The sequence below is a fragment of the Diospyros lotus genome, chromosome 14 (genome assembly GCF_014633365.1).
Source record: "Diospyros lotus cultivar Yz01 chromosome 14, ASM1463336v1, whole genome shotgun sequence".
Taxonomy (NCBI): domain Eukaryota; kingdom Viridiplantae; phylum Streptophyta; class Magnoliopsida; order Ericales; family Ebenaceae; genus Diospyros; species Diospyros lotus.
Genome location: NC_068351.1, coordinates 1649295 through 1665926, shown reverse-complemented (window position 1 = coordinate 1665926; position 16632 = coordinate 1649295). Strand labels below are relative to the sequence as shown.

The window sequence follows — 16632 nt, the reverse complement described above, 5'->3', positions numbered from 1 at the left end:
GATATTAAAATGTAAATAATAAGTGTTTGATTAATATTTTATTGTTATATTATATATATATATAAATATTGGAAAAATCATTAATAATTTAAATAACAATTATGAAAAGTGACATGATTATAAAAGGAAAGAATATTTTTAAAAGTAAATAATATTTTAATGATAGTTTGTATTTTGAGAAGTTATTGTGTTTTTTAATAAAAATAAACCCACTACTTTTTGTGGACTTGTTTTTTATAATAAATAATTATAATTTAAAAATAAAGTTGTATTTAATTTTTTAAATTATTGTTAAAAAGCTATTGTTTTTAAAAAACATAAATCCTCAGCAAAATAAAAAATAAAGACAGAAATTATAAAAAACAATCTCTAAAAACTCAGGTTGTACAAAACGAATATGATACAAAATGAAAACGGAGAAATCAAATTTTTCACAAAAAAAAAAAAAAGAAACAAAAACACGAAGGACACACATAAATAAAAAAAAAATAATTGTACAATCAAACATAAATATAAATTTCATTATTCATTCAAACTAATATAAACACAAGTTTCTTTTTGTATATAATGTGTTTATCGGGACAACGGATATAGAATTGTTTCCTTCTCTAACTTAGGCGTGCAACAAAAACACGTTTTTAATATTACGAAATGGTCCCAAAATATTTTCAAAGTTATACAGTTTGAAAATAGTTTTTAGTTATTCCTAAATGATTCGGTATTGAAAATGTTTTAGAAAATGTCAAAACTGTACGGTTTCAATATTTTCATGCATCAAAGCTAAAAACTTTAAGGCTAGTTCTATAAATTGACGAGTTTTTAAAAATGTGTTTATGTGTTTAAACTTGCTTTAATTGTTAAACTCTTAATTTGGATTATAAAGGATTCAGTAATGTTAGACTGATACTCAGTTTTGACACTTTATTTTCAAGAAATTAACAACACTTCTTTTACACGAATAATACAATCATCATATATTACCAATAAAACACTATATTTTTCCGGGCCTCGGCCCAGATGTAGGCCCTATCCCCGACTGACTAAACATCAGTACCTTTCAACATTAGGCCTTGTAATGAAAGCCTGTTTAAGCCTAATCTCAAGTCTAGAACGGCCAAGTATACAAGGTCAACACTACTCAAAGCATTTAACCGAGCCCCGAGGCCCAAGACCAAGCCCACAAGTGTCCAGCTCAAATTGCTTGTATCCGGCATCCCTCGAATTTTAGGGCTTCATTTCTGCAACATGTATCCATTTGAATTAGTAATCTAAGCATGATTTTTTTTATTTTATAATTTAATAAAATATCATGTTAATATATATACATATATGTATATATACCAAAATATAAGAAAAAATGTTTTAACTCTTTTAACTTTCTCTTAGATTACTTTGATACTTTGAATTTCGAATTATTTTCTTGAAACTCATTATCTTTATCAATAAATGATTTGTTTATCGCAAAATGACCTAGACTAATAGGAAAATCCTAATTCATGGAGTTTTTTGGTTCAATCAAATTAAAAGCCTTAAGGACGCCATATTCTAGGAGCCTAATTACTATGTGATTGAACAAATCATACTCTATTTGTTACGGGTCAATGGCTCCTTTATCTTCTTCAAACTCTGATTTGTATTTTTGATAGAGAAATTTTTAATCAAGGATAAAACAAGATCTATTTTGTATCGTATCTAAGAGATTCTTTGGTTCGGGCTAATGAAGTAATATCTCTCGATTATTATCAAACTAATTGCAATCTTTTTCTATTCTCCCTTGAGAGCGTTTTCTACTTTTAATATGCCATGAACTAGATTAGAATTATTCTCAACAAGTACTTATATAAGAAGTGATGCCATTTTATTCATCATGTCCACTTTGAACAATCTAGTTATTAAGTCACGACACACTTCTAATTAAGACACAACCTCAATGATCGGATAATATCATCCCCTGGGTTATTAAGGATACCTATTATAAGCCATAAATCCAATAGGATTAAGTCTCTTATCCTTGTTCGACATCAACTATCAAATTGGGTTTCATGTCGATCTATGTTTTTTGTTTTCTTTGGCTAAATAACAACTTATTTCTATCAAGCTGGGATTTAAAGAATTTGTGAACAGATATTGAGCAAATATTAGGAAAGCAACAAATTAAGGGTTTTATATAAAAATTCATAAGACTTGCTATTAGTTACCTGAGCTCGATGATGTCTGGCGACTCTTGAATCCTAACCGAAGCTCAAGGTCCAGATCCTCTTTGCTCGAACCAGGTCTCATCTCTGGTTTAGCAGCCTCTACCTTACCCCTTGATGATGATGGCGTCTCTGAAAACAAGTTCAGCTTTCTCACAGCGTCGTCTTCTCCAGATGAATCGCAAGGCCTTTCAGTACTGAACTGTTGATCGGAGAGATCATTACTATTATTATTATCATTATTGTTAATCTTCTCTGCAGAAACTGGGGTTTGATATTCCTGCAGAGAGGCTGCTGCTGCTGCTTCTTCTTCTTCTTCTTCTTCTTTAAGCTTGGCCCTGTCTTTCCTATGGACGTTCATGTGGCCTCCCAGTGCCTGTGCAGTTAAGAAGCCCCTTTTGCAGAAGCTGCATGGATACGATGACCTAATCTGGCCTGAAACTTGGTGATCATAATCTGAGCTCCATTGCACAGTAGTCTCTTCAGGCTTCTCTGAGCTCCAGGGATTGAACTCCATTTACAAGGTCAGAATCAATTAGGGGAAAGGAAAGGTCCAATTGTCGGTGGAGAGGTGTGTTTTTACTTTTCATATATATTCAGAGCAACCACCACCAGTAAGAGAGTCTCCCCGGCTTCGGTAACTTGCATGCATAATCAACAAACTTAATTAATATTATGCATTTGATTAAGATATATACACCGGCATAACTTATACAATGCTCCTGATAATGTCGAGATCGATGTTGATGGATATATAAGCCCTTGAGTTCATTAGGATGAACTAATTGCTGATATATATGATAAAAATATATATGGTTTACACATCTCATTATAATATTTTATGTCGGCTCAAATTCATATTTTTATTCATATATTTTTAATTAAACTTTTATTATTTTAATTATACCTTATACTTGCATTTTCTAATCAATTTAATTCTTATATTTTAATTTTTTGTGTGTGATAATTTAAATTTTTCATTATTTTGATTATACCCTTATATTTGTATTTTTGAGTTAATTTAACTTTTATGTTTTGATGCGTAAAAAAAAGGAGTTAAATTGATTATCTCACTTTTAACTTTTTTTTTGGCACATTAAAGTATAAGTATTAAATTGACTAAAAAATGTAAATATAAGGGTATAATCAAAATAATAAAAAATTTAAGTTACTATAGAAAAAAAGATCAAAGTATATAGATTAAATTAACTAAAAAATACAAGTATATGAATGTAATCGAACAACGAAAAGTTTAAATTGTTATAAAAAAATATATATAAAAAAATAAATTGACTTGAAAATTCAAATTTAGGGGTATAATTAAAATAATAAAAAATTTAAATAACTACATAAAAAAAACATAAAAATAAAAATATACGTTTAACTTTTATGTCATATTAATATAAATATATATATCATATTAAGAGATAAGCGTAACAGTTTTCTAAATAATATTTTGGTATATTAAAACAAGGGTCGTCACTATCAGGCATGCCCGGGAAGTTAATTAATGTGACGTGTTGAATTAATGTTTGGGGATGTTTAATTTAAATTTTCATACGCATGCAGAATGTATGTATGTATGTAATTAATGTCAACAGATTTTTTTAACCATATGTTATCCACCAGCTGCTTTGTGAGACAAAGTCATTAAAAGAAAGCTATAAATAAGATTAAGATTTAATTAAGGGTACCCTAAAGGATGGCCATGGGATCATTATTAAATGGGCAAAAAAAACTATGGAGCTCTCTTTTTTTTTTTTTTTTTTTCGTCTTTATCAAATAATAAAAGATTGGTAGAGTTGTTTATTTAGTTTGAATTGAATTAAAAAAATCTTGAATAAGATCGAGATTCTTAAAAATTTAGATCGAATACCATCGGTTTGAGTCTATACTGGATCAAACTTGACCCGATCAAATTATTTTTTTTTCTATTTTAAAATATAAAATTTTAAAAATATACATATACATGTCACCCACACAAGAATTTTAATTTAAATATATGTATATAACTATTAACAAATAAATAAGATCAACCTGTTTTAGGTCTTGGACTGAGCCAAACATTGGTTGCAACCAACAATGGAATCGAGAACAATAAAAGGGTGATTATGTTAGAATTTGACAATTTATTTCTGCATCAAATTTCATTGCATGACACTAATTAATATGATGAGACAAATACCTCCTCCAATAAATTATTATTAATTAAGTATAATAAACCTGAATGGGACATTTTATCAGGGCCTAGCTAGCATTTGATAATGACACTTAATATGAGGCCATTGATTAATAATCGCATGCTTTAGCTCATTTAAGTACATCCGGCCTTCACCGTCCAAGTCATGATTGGCTCTGATGATCTAATCACATTGGATATATGTATGTATAGTAGTTAAAGCTTAATAATATTCTTATTTATATATAAAAAAAAGCTTAATATATCCTTTTAAAAAATTAATATTAATGTCGTTAGGTGTAGACACCTGTCACACCAAGTGTTAGGCTCTTTGTAAAAGTGGGGTTTTAATTTTTAGAAATAAACTTTAACAATCAAGTTAATATTTGGTATTAAGAGGAGCATTAGAGTAAAAACTAAATTTAAGAGTACATTCGTGTGATCTTTTAGGGACTTACCACTTATATAGCCTAACCTTTCAATGAACGAAAATTGATGTCATATATATATAACTAAAAAAATCATTTTATTTTTTAAGCCAATTTTTCATTTCCTTCAAGTATTTGCCCAATGTTTTCATTATTTTTAAGTTCAAAATTTTTGAAAAGCAAAAACAAACAATTAAACAATACTATTTTTTATTTCTTTAAATCATAAAATTGAAAACAAAAAGTCGACGAAATGAACTCTAAGAAAGTTTTTATCAAAGAAAGATCAGAAACAAAACAACATATGGTTGCATTTTTTCACATTTTTTTCTCTTAAACCATCAATTAATGCCACTTTCCTTTATTTGGGTAAGTTTGGTGTATGTTTATTGGTAATTGATATATAATAATAAAATTTTGTTCAATTATTTAATATCAATTGAGGCATTGTTGTTATTTGAAAAGGCATAATAAGCGACGAAATGCTTTAAATAGTTGAAAATAAGCATAGATTTAGAGATTCTTGAATAGGTCAATCTACTCCTCCAAGGTGGAGTGGATTCTAGAAGAAGGGTAGAGCTTTTCTTTGCAATAATAAGAAGATGTTCGTTGTTTTGACAAATTTAAACTAGACTGAAAGGAAAAGGAATTCAATACTTATAAGAATTCATCACTAGTTAGGGCTTTCGAATCAAATATTTTTATACAATGTAAATTTAGTTTTTTGGCCATCATTCTTAGTAAAAAATAAAACTTCTAAGTGTCTCAAATTGTAAATTTTGAGGGGGTTTCTTGGATTTTAGCCTAATTTATATTGTATTAGTTTTCATTAATATAATTTGAAAAAAAATAAAAAAGAAACTGAATTGCAATAAAAATAGAAACTTAGTGATTATAATGACAAAAATCAAAATATAAATCAATTTAATACGAATTTTAATATAATTTATTCAATAATTTTGCATCGAGAAGTCAAAATATTTACTGAAAATGGGCTTATGTTAAGGTTCATCAGCCCATGATGCCATTCCGTGGACCGAGGAGACTGCTACTGTAAAAGCCCATTTACGGCCCATTCGCCTAAGACGTTGGTCTTTATCATATATATTATATAATGCAATATCATGTTATTGATAATATTAGGGCAAATTGCAAAAAACAAAAACAAAAAAAATCATTTTTACCTTGTTTTAATTACTTAGACTAAAATTTTAAATTTATTAATAATATTTAATATTAATTTTATTTTAATTCGGACCTCAATTTCTCTTTTTATAATAAAAATTATTAACTATTAACTCGATGAGATAATCTATGTCACTACCATATTAATAATTTTTGCCTCATCAATCTATATTAGGAGAAAAATATCGATTTAAGTAAAATATCAGAGTATATCAGTGCTACAAATATATAACATATCAACTCACTACAAATAAATTTGAACTACAATAGAAATCTAATTAGTAAATGAGTTAAGTTCGAGTTTATAAAGAGTGTTCCACTCATTTGATCTTTGCAAATAAATTCATTTAAGTCTTTTATTATAGACTCATTTATTAGTTGTTTCAATGATTTTTTAACATATTATTTGTTTATTTAAAATTTAAATATACATTAATGATTAATAATTTTATGTATTCTATTCAATGAAATTACATAATTATTAAAATAGTTTAATCACGTGAATTTAACTCAAGACCCATTCAATTAAGAATAGGTTTTGAATCTTAAAAATATCAGTTATATGATAAAAAAATCATATAAGCAATACCAATTATTAATTTAAACTTTAAACTAACAAAGTCGAATCATTATCGAATAAACTTCTAAATATACGAGTCAAAGTTTGTACTTTTTTTCTATTGGTCTCTTATAAAGTTTCATGGAGATTTTTTTTTAAATATCTATACTATTATATAAATAAAGAAGACGTTTTAATGTTAACAAATCATATTATTATTGTTTAAATACAATAATAAATTTTTAATACAGAAGAATGTCAATTTTGATATAGGACTTGCATGTGGAGTGGGTGACATGTAATAAGGAAGAAACCGATTAAGGTTTCACCCGCGGGTTCTCAAATGTTCAAGTCAGTCTCTCGAGTGAAGTATAACAAAATCGATAGAGTTGTAGTGTGAGAAGCACCTTTACTAGAGGAGGCGTCTTTTATTTATAAAGGGAATGAGATTGATACGTAGAGAGAAATGTATAATCTTCGATGGACATTTAATTAGGCTCATTTTTGGATTTGAAATAGGTAAGTCTGACTTAATTTTCTCAGCCTCTTGGCCATACTAATCTTAGGTGACCACATTGGCCTCTTAGTAACTCAGACTAGGTCTCGATTTCGGTTAACTCATGACTCCCAAGAAGGTCTCTCGAAGGGCTCATGAGAGATTTTCAAGTGAGGTTACTCTCCCAAATCTCTCAAGTAAGGTCCTTCGACCAAGTCTCTCCCAAGAAGCTCACAAGTGAGGTCTCGCCCTCAATGAACTCTTGGCTTCACACATCCATCACTAACTATGATCATTCCTAAGATGCCATCATTGATTGCAATCAAAACCCAACCTATTTATGTTACGAGCCTGGAAGCCTCCCGTTGCAACTAGGGTTTGATCGCAGTTGGGAAGGGTACAAATAGGGAACCTTCTATTTGTCTCTCTACCTACTCATATCTCTCCTTTTGCATACTCACACTCCCAAATCATTTTATTTAATACCATTCCTGTAACGCCCCGTCTTCCCAAAACGCGCATTACCTCGAGATTTTGGGAATATATATATATTTTTTAACATTATACACACAACATAAGTCACTCGATATACATACCCTAATCATAATCATTTACCGACAATCCCAATTATACCTTCTCAGCATATCAAAATTTAAAAAATTAATAGACTAAGACAGGTATTATCAATCACATTAGCGGAAGTAAGATCGAAACCTTAATGATATATAATCGACAATTCTTTTTACAATTAAATAACCAAATCGATGTTTCACATGAAAATATCAAAATATTATATAACCTCTGAATATCGTAATCATAGACAAAGTCTTACGAGAACTAAATATAATAGCTACATCTCGATGACATCTTTTCTCTTAGCGTCATTGCTTTCACCTGGAATGTTTGAATATTCTAGGAACATAGTCCAAATTAGATGCTGAATCATCTAAGTGAGAGTTCAAAAACATTTTCCATGAATATATGCAAAATCATGTATAAAATCTACAATTCCTGACATGCCCAGCCTAAGAGAATCCCACATAGCACTTAGCTCTTGTAACGCCTCGTTTTCCCACAACGTGCATTACCTCGAGATTTCGGGAATATATTTTTTTTTCATTATATACAACATAAGTCTCTCGATATACATACTCTTATCATAGTCATTTCCTGACAATCCCGATCATACCTTCTTAGCATATCAAAATTTAAGAATTAATAGACTAAGAAAAGTAATATCAATCACATCAGTGGAACAAGATCGAAACCTCAATGATATATAACCAATAATTCCTTTACAATAACCAAATCGATGTTTTACATGAAAATATCAAAATATTACATAACCTCTGAACATCGTAATCATATGCAAAACCTAACTAAACATAGCAGCTACATCTCGATAACATTCTTTCTCTTGGCGCCATTACTTTCACTTGGAATGTTTGAATATTTCAGGGACATAGTCCAAATTAGATGCTAAATCATCTAAGTGAGAGTTCAAAAACATTTTCATGCAGAAATGCAAAATCATATATAAAATCGATAAATCCCGACATGCACCAGCCTAAGAGAATCCCACATAGCACTTAACCCTAACCGGGGAAAATACAATCTCTCTAAAGGCGACACGACCACTTCGGCCTATTGGCAAAGAAATCATGCTTAAGAGGGACAACCTCGACATATGAACCCGGGAATCACCTCATTGTCATTGTTAGGCTTTACGCTCTAACTCAAAAACATTCCAAAACCCAATGCAACCCTAGCCCCAAGAGTATCACCTCAGCACTATCCCCAGAATCAACGACACCTCGGCCTTAATGCTATTGCTCAAAGGAACCTGGGGTGGTGTCCACTCTCAGCCCCGCCACTTGAGCCGACAACCGGGGTGGTATCCACTCTCAGCCCCGCCACTTGAGTGTTGGAAATGTATGCCCTAAAGACACGTTTTGTTTAATTTATGGTAATGATGTTTCTTTTAGTCAGTTTATGGCACATATATCATTTGCATTTAATTGTTGGAAAAGTGTCCATGCTATTAAGTAAGTAATTCATGTGATGGGTCGTTCTTCACAGTTAGGCATGAATCATGGGTACTTAATAAGCAAGAAAATATTACTCTTGATCTTTTGATAGAACTGGGCATTCTATCATGATAAGATCATTGTGCAATAGATCCTAATGGAGGATGGCTTGCCTTAGCCAGTAAACAGTCCGTTTACTCTAATTGTACAAGCGCATTTAGAATACGTAGAGTGGACCTGTGATAGAAGTTAATGACAAAGTACTAATTATCATGGAGCTAGTCTATCACTGCTACTACGTGGACGAGTACTCTAATACTTGAGTATTAGTTGGTGGTCTAGTGAACCTAGAGCTATATTCTTAGATTCATTGTAGGTGAGGTCTATTAAAGATCAATAACCTTTTGAGTTGGGAGTATGATTTCTAATTAGCTAAGACAGACTAATCCAAGATAGTTTCTGTGATTCACCCCCTTGTGATTGTCCAAGAATAATCAAATAATCCAGGGCCCTGGGAACGTGACTTAAGAGTGTGTGCTTCTGGGTAGCTCCCACTGATAAGCAAGTACATTCGAGTAGTCACGGATTATTGGACTAGTGATCTAAGGATGGTAGAAATCATTTAGAGAGGTGTTAGTACATTATTCATTTCTAAATGATGGGTGTTACGCAGAGGGGTATTTTCGTCATTACACTAGTAGGTCAAAGATATTGCATATGCAAAATTATTCATGGGGTCAGTGTTACCATATGGTGATAGTTGGAACACTTAAAATGACAAAATATAGCTACTAGGTAGCAGGAATATTTTGGTCATTTTAGTAGCCGTGAATAATTTGTCTTTTGGTCCCCGGGGTAGCTCGATATAACTCATGTATTATTTAATACATTTGGCTTGTTGGGTGAATTACATTGAGAGAGAATTATTTTATTCAGAATGGTCCATAATTAATTGGGCTAAAATAAAATAATAGTTCATTAGTTTTTTAATTAATTAATTGGGCTAACCCAATTAGAAAATTAATTAAATGAATTTGGCCCACTAGGGTTTGGCCCACTAGGGTTTTAACCCTAGGGTTCTCCCTATATATATTCTCTCCTTGGTTGTTTTTCATCTAAGAGTTTTTTTTTTTTACTCTTCTTCACCAAAAGAGAGGCCACGAGTTTGAGTCATACCTTTGGAAGATCAAGAGAACGTTCAAGTTCTGATGCGAAGGAGCCGAAGGATTGCAGGACAGCTGTCATCTCCACCACGCGAAAAAGCTCTCGCCCATCCTCCTCCTATCGCTTCATTCCGTCTGGTAATTCGAAGGAAAAGTAAGTTTCCTAGATTCTAATCAATACGAGGAAATTTTTTATTTAAAAACGCTTCCGTTGCATGCTATGTATCCTCGTGATGATCCTTCAAGTGGTATCAGAGCCACGGTTTTGTTGGTTTGAATCTAGGAGCATGCCTAGGATTAAAATCGAAAAAAAAAAGGTGGTTCCTTTTACTGTTTAAATGCTGTTTTTTTTATTTGCGTTTTTGGATCCCTCCAAGAATGGTTTTAGATGCCTTGTAAACCTCATGAGTGGAGGTATAGGACGTTGTAATCTGTTGTGTTTATTCAAATAGATTCGATGTAAACCTCGCGGTTGGGGTATAGGCGGATGTACAACCAGTTTTTGATGGTTGATTTCATCGGTTTCATTTTTCTGTAATAATGATCGTTCAAAGAAAACAAGATGCAGACGGAAACAGGCAATTTCGGAACAGAAAGTTTGCAGTTTCGGCCGGATCGGGCAGCGCTGTTTTGGAACAGAAAGTTTGCAGTTTCAGAAAACCAGTGTTCAGCCATCGCTTGCACAGGCTGAACGTGATGGAAGAATCGACTAGATCTAGCTTCGGGTAAAGGCTAGAATCGACCATCACGAGAAATCAGCCATTGCAGTTTTTTTTTTTTTTTGGATGGTCCATGGAACAGTCGGTGGCTGAAGCGATCGACCTAGGCTTCGCCCCCCCCAACCCCATAGTTAGCAGCTAGGTGTTTTATTTGAAAACCATTCTTGGAGGTTAAATTATTTGCAATTAGATTATCTTTGTGATATGTTGCATGAAAATAATTAGTAAAAGGATGGAACCACCTTAGGATTAAACAAGACCACATTTAATATTTATTTGATGTGATGTTTAATCAATTATATGGTCACTTAGGAATAATGAATAGAAAAGCATGTAACTCGTTTATTGTGCTTTTTCAACTGTGATCATATGTGGAGTTAATTCATGAAAATTTTTTATTAAACCAAATGATGAAATTAGTTTACAGGTTTACCTTCTCAAAGGATTTATCCCTTGGTATAGAAAGTAAACGTAGACTTAGATATTTCATCATAAGGTTTAAATTTGGGTTAATTAATCAAAAGAAAAATTAACTTATGGTTTACTCTCTCAAAGTTTTTTTTATCCTTGGATTAGAGAGTGTTTCAAGTTTAGATATTTTTTCTAAGTATTAATGGAATCCAAAAGAAAAAAAAAAAAAAAAAAAAACGTTTTTAATCAAAACCCTTATTTTAAAAGATTAAGTGGGAGAGGGGTTCCAACGACCCCATGGCTTCCTCCGCACCTTTAATTAGAGATCGTGAATACCCTCGTGTCATTCTGAGCATGACCCCCTATAGGATGGGTATTCCATAAGCATCTAGATCTAATGGTAAAGGTATAACTAAAACCTAGGATATGTGTTGTTATCGGCCGGCCTATCGTTGGAGGTAATAATGCAAGATTATCCGTAGGGAATGTGAGATAGTGGCCGCCCTATCGATGGAATTATTCTCTAGATCATTTTCTATTCAGGAAGTTTAGTCTGTGGTGGTTATACACTTAACTTAGAGAATTATCAACCTCCCTATCGGAGCTCTGTTAGTTCTTCTAAGAGCCAAATGACATATTATTGATAATAGTTTAAGGGAAATCTATTTTCAAGACATAATATGAGCTTATGTGCAAAATATTTGTTTTATATGTGCCTTGTCTAAACGTCTTATTTTTCCATAAATTGTACAGGAATGTCTGGTGGAGGTTCTTTCAGTCCCCTTGCTATGATCCTCAAGGATTCTAAGCTGGATGGGGGTAATTATGTTGACTGGAAGAGGAAGTTGAACATAGTACTCACAGCTGAAGGGTACAAGTATGTTCTGACTGACCCCTGTCCTGTAATTGGGAGAAACTCCACTGACGAGGAGCGCCAGGCAGAGGCGAAATGGAAGAATGCTGACGAGATGGCACGATGCTACATGTTGGCTTCCATGTCCGATGTGCTTCAATCGAAGCATGAGCATACGCCCACTGCTTATGATATTGATGTGTCGTTGCGCACCATGTTCGCTGATAAGAGCCGGCCCGCGAGGCAGGAAGCTCTTAAGGCGATTATGACTACCAGGATGGCTGAGAGGGCATCAGTTCGAGAGCACATGCTCAAAATGATTGCTTACTTCGAGGAAGCTGAGGTTTTGGGAGCGACGATAGATGCTGAGAATCAGGTAGACATGGTCTTAGAGACTTTGCCAGATTCATACTCGCAGTTCAAATTGAACTATAACATGAATAAGTTAGAGATGAATCTAGTGGAGCTTATGAAAGAGCTCCAGGCGGCAGAGAAGATCATGAAGCCTACCTCGAAGGCTCTAGCTATTCATTTTGCATCTTCTCCTAGAGTTGGCCCTAAAGCCAAGAACTTCAAGAAGAAGAAGGGTCAGAACAAAGCAGGGGGCAAGCCCAGAAAGCCCGGAGCTAGTCAGGCCGATGCCAAGCCCAAAGGCAAGTGCTTCAAATGTGGGCAAAAAGGACACTGGAAAAAGGATTGTCCTGCCCTCAAGGTGAAAGCAACTGATATTGCTCTTTACTTAGAATCCATCAGTTTGGTAGGATCTTCATCCTCTTGGATAGTTGATTCAGGAGCCACTGATCATGTCTGTAACTCTTTGCAGGGGTTCAGAAAGACAAGGACTCTACTTGAAGGAGAGCATGGAATGCTGGTAGCTAGTGGAGCTCGAGTATGGGCTGAAGCAGTGGGAGTTTTGCATTTGTTTTTTTATTCTAATAGGATTTTAATTCTGAAAGATGTTTTATATGTTCATGCTTTGAGACAGAATTTAATTTCAGTTTCTAAATTGATTTCTTATGGTTATTCTGTTTCGTTCCATTCTGGTGTCACCATCAGTAGAAATGGACAGGTTATTTGTTCAGGCAACGTATTTGGGAATCTTTATTATATTAATCCTATTAAAAGTCAAATAAACAACTCTGAGACTGAACCAGTTAATAAGAAGAGAACATTATCATCTAATGACTCTTATCTATGGCACTTAAGATTAGGGCACATTAATCCTAATCGGATTCAGAGGCTAATCCATGATGGGCCCTTGGGCTCATTGAGATTGGAAGAATGGCCTCAGTGTGAATCATGCCTAATGGGCAAAATGACCAAAAGGCCATTTACTCAAAAGGCAGGTAGAGCCAAAAACATATTAGAGTTAGTTCATAGTGATGTTTGTGGTCCAATGACTACATCTGCTAGAGGAGGTTATGAGTATTTCATCACATTTACGGATGACCACACTCGTTTTGGTTATATTTATCTGATGAGGAGCAAGTCTGATTCTTTTGATAAATTCAAAGAGTTTAAGGCTGAAGTGGAGCGTCAAACAGGTAAATTGATCAAAATTTTGAGGTCAGACCGTGGTGGAGAGTACCTTCTTGGAGAGTTTAAGGACTACTTAGTACATCACGGTATAGTTTCTCAATTGACTGCGCCTGGGACCCCCCAACAGAATGGAGTCAGTGAGAGAAGGAACATGACTCTAATGGAGATGGTAAGAAGCATGATGAGCCATGCATCTCTTCCTATTTCTTTTTGGGGATATGCCTTAGAAACGGCGGCATACATTCTGAACTTGGTACCCTCCAAGTCTGTACCTAGGACACCCTATGAGATGTGGACGGGACGAAAGCCTAGTCTAAATCATCTCAAGATATGGGGTTGTCCAGCTTATGTATTGACTAAGGGGAGTAAGTTGGAACCAAGGTCAGAATTATGCTACTTCATAGGATATCCAAAAGGCACTCGTGGTGGATATTTCTATTATCCTAAGGAGCAGAAAGTACTAATCAGTACTCATGCTAGATACTTGGAGGATGATTAGAGTATGTCCACTAAGGGTTCAAGCAGAGTAGAACTAGATGAGAAGTTATCTTCTGAACAAACTTCAGGTACATCTAGTGTCCCAATTGAGGAACTAAAAGAGACACAACCGAGTGTTTCTATATGCACGGAGCCTCGTCGTAGTGGGAGGGAAACTAAAGTTCCTGATAGATGGACAGGAGAAGCTTTGGAGCTAGTCTCTGACAATCAGGAACAAGATCCTACTAGATACAAGGAGGCTATCCTTGATGTCGATGTAGACAAGTGACGCCTTGCAATGGATGCCGAGATTGAGTCTATGCATCTCAATCAGGTTTGGGATCTTGTAGCTACACCTGAAGGGGTAAAACCCATAGGGTGTAAGTGGGTATACAAGAGGAAAAGGGGAGCGGATGGAAATGTGCAAACCTTTAAAGCAGGGTTGGTTGCAAAAGGATTTACTCAGAAAGAAGGGATCGATTATGAGGAAACCTTTTCACCAGTAGCCATGCTTAAATCCATTCGCATACTCCTTGCCCTAGCATGTCATTATGACTATGAGATATGGCAAATGGATGTTAAGACGACATTTCTTAATGGCCATCTTAGTGAAGACATCTATATGTCCCAACCAGAAGGCTATGTTGTGAAAGGCCAAGATCACATGGTCTGCAAGCTTAAGAAGTCCATTTATGGACTTAAGCAGGCATCAAGGGCATGGAACAAACGTTTTGATGAGTCTATAAAATTTTATGGATTTATTCCAAACGCAGATGAACCATGCGTGTATAAAAAAACAAATGGTGAAAAGGTGTCTTTTCTGGTGTTATATGTTGATGACATTCTTATCATAGGAAATGATGTAGGGATGTTGTCATCAATAAAGATTTGGCTATCAAGTTAATTTAGCATGAAAGATATGGGAGAAGCTAGTTACATTCTCAGTATAAAGCTTCTTAGAGAGAGGAAGCAGAGAATGTTAGGTTTATCCCAATCTTCTTATATTTACAAGATATTGGTCAGGTTCAGTATGGATCAGTGTAAAGGGGCATTAATTCCTTTTAGACACGGATTGGGCTTATCTTCCAGGGACTGTCCCAAGATAGAGGAAGAAAAAGCGCGCATGAGTAGGATTCCTTATGCTTCAGCTGTAGGAAGTCTCATGTATGCCATGCTATGTACCAGGTCAGATGTCTGCTTTGCTGTAGGCATGATAAGTAGATTTCAGTCAAATCCAGAGGAAGCACATTGGCAAGCTGTAAAGCATATACTCAAGTACCTTAAGGCTACTAAGGATTATATGATAGTCTACAGAGCTGATGACTTAGTTCCAGTAGGCTACACAGACTTAGATTTCCAGGCTGATAAGGATGAAAGAAAATCCACTAGTGGATATGTTTTCACCTTGTCTGGAGGAGCTATTTCATGGCGGAGTATCAAGCAATCTTGTATTGCTGATTCCACCATGGAAGCTGAGTATGTAGCAGCATCAGAGGCGTCTAAGGAAGCAGTATGGCTCCGAAAGTTCCTTATAGAACTAGGAGTTGTACCGCATGTGGAAAAGCCTATTATACTTTATTGTGACAACACCGGAGCAGTGTCACAATGCAAAGAACCAAGGAACCACAGAAAGGGCAAGCATATTGAGAGGAAGTACCACCTCATTCGGGAGTTCATCCAGAAGAATGAGATAGTGGTGGACCAGATATCTACATCAAACAATCTAGCGGATCCTTTCACCAAGCCTTTGGCAGAGAAGGTCTTTCGAAGACACTTAGATGTCATAGGGGTGGGAACTTATGGATTTTCATAGTCTTTGAGTGCAAGTGGGAGATTGTTGGAAATGTATGCCCTAAAGACACGTTTTGTTTAATTTATGGTAATGATGTTTCTTTTAGTCAGTTTATGGCACATATATCATTTGCATTTAATTGTTGGAAAAGTGTCCATGCTATTAAGTAAGTGATTCATGTGATGGGTCGTTCTTCACAGTTAGGCATGAATCATGGGTACTTAATAAGCAAGAAAATATTACTCTTGATCTTTTGATAGAACTGGACATTCTATCATGATAAGATCATTGTGCAATAGATCCTAATGGAGGATGGCTTGCCTTAGCCAGTAAACAGTCCGTTTACTCTAATTGTACAAGCGCATTTGGAATGCGTAGAGTGGACCTGTGATAGAAGCTAATGACAAAGTACTAATTATCATAGAGCTAGTCTATCACTGCTACTACGTGGACGAGTACTCTAATACTTGAGTATTAGTTGGTGGTCTAGTGAACCTAGAGCTATATTCTTAGATTCACTGTAGGTGAGTTTTATTAAAGATCAATAACCTTTTGAGTTGGGAGTATGGTTTCTAATTAGCTAAGACAGACTAATACAAGATAGTTTCT

The 16632-nt window shown here is 34.3% G+C and overlaps 1 protein-coding gene across 1 annotated transcript; it reads right to left on the bottom strand.

Moving 5' to 3' along the window:
• Positions 1 to 869: 869 nt before the first annotated feature.
• LOC127790553 (transcriptional regulator TAC1-like) lies at positions 870 to 2848 on the bottom strand. Its single transcript, XM_052320113.1, has 2 exons — positions 2199 to 2848; positions 870 to 1238 (listed from the first exon to the last, which is right to left on the bottom strand). Exons 1-2 carry the CDS (start codon positions 2710 to 2712, stop codon positions 1225 to 1227), a joined length of 528 nt encoding a protein of 175 aa, XP_052176073.1. The 5' UTR covers positions 2713 to 2848; the 3' UTR covers positions 870 to 1224.
• Between the last annotated feature and the right edge of the window lie 13784 nt (positions 2849 to 16632).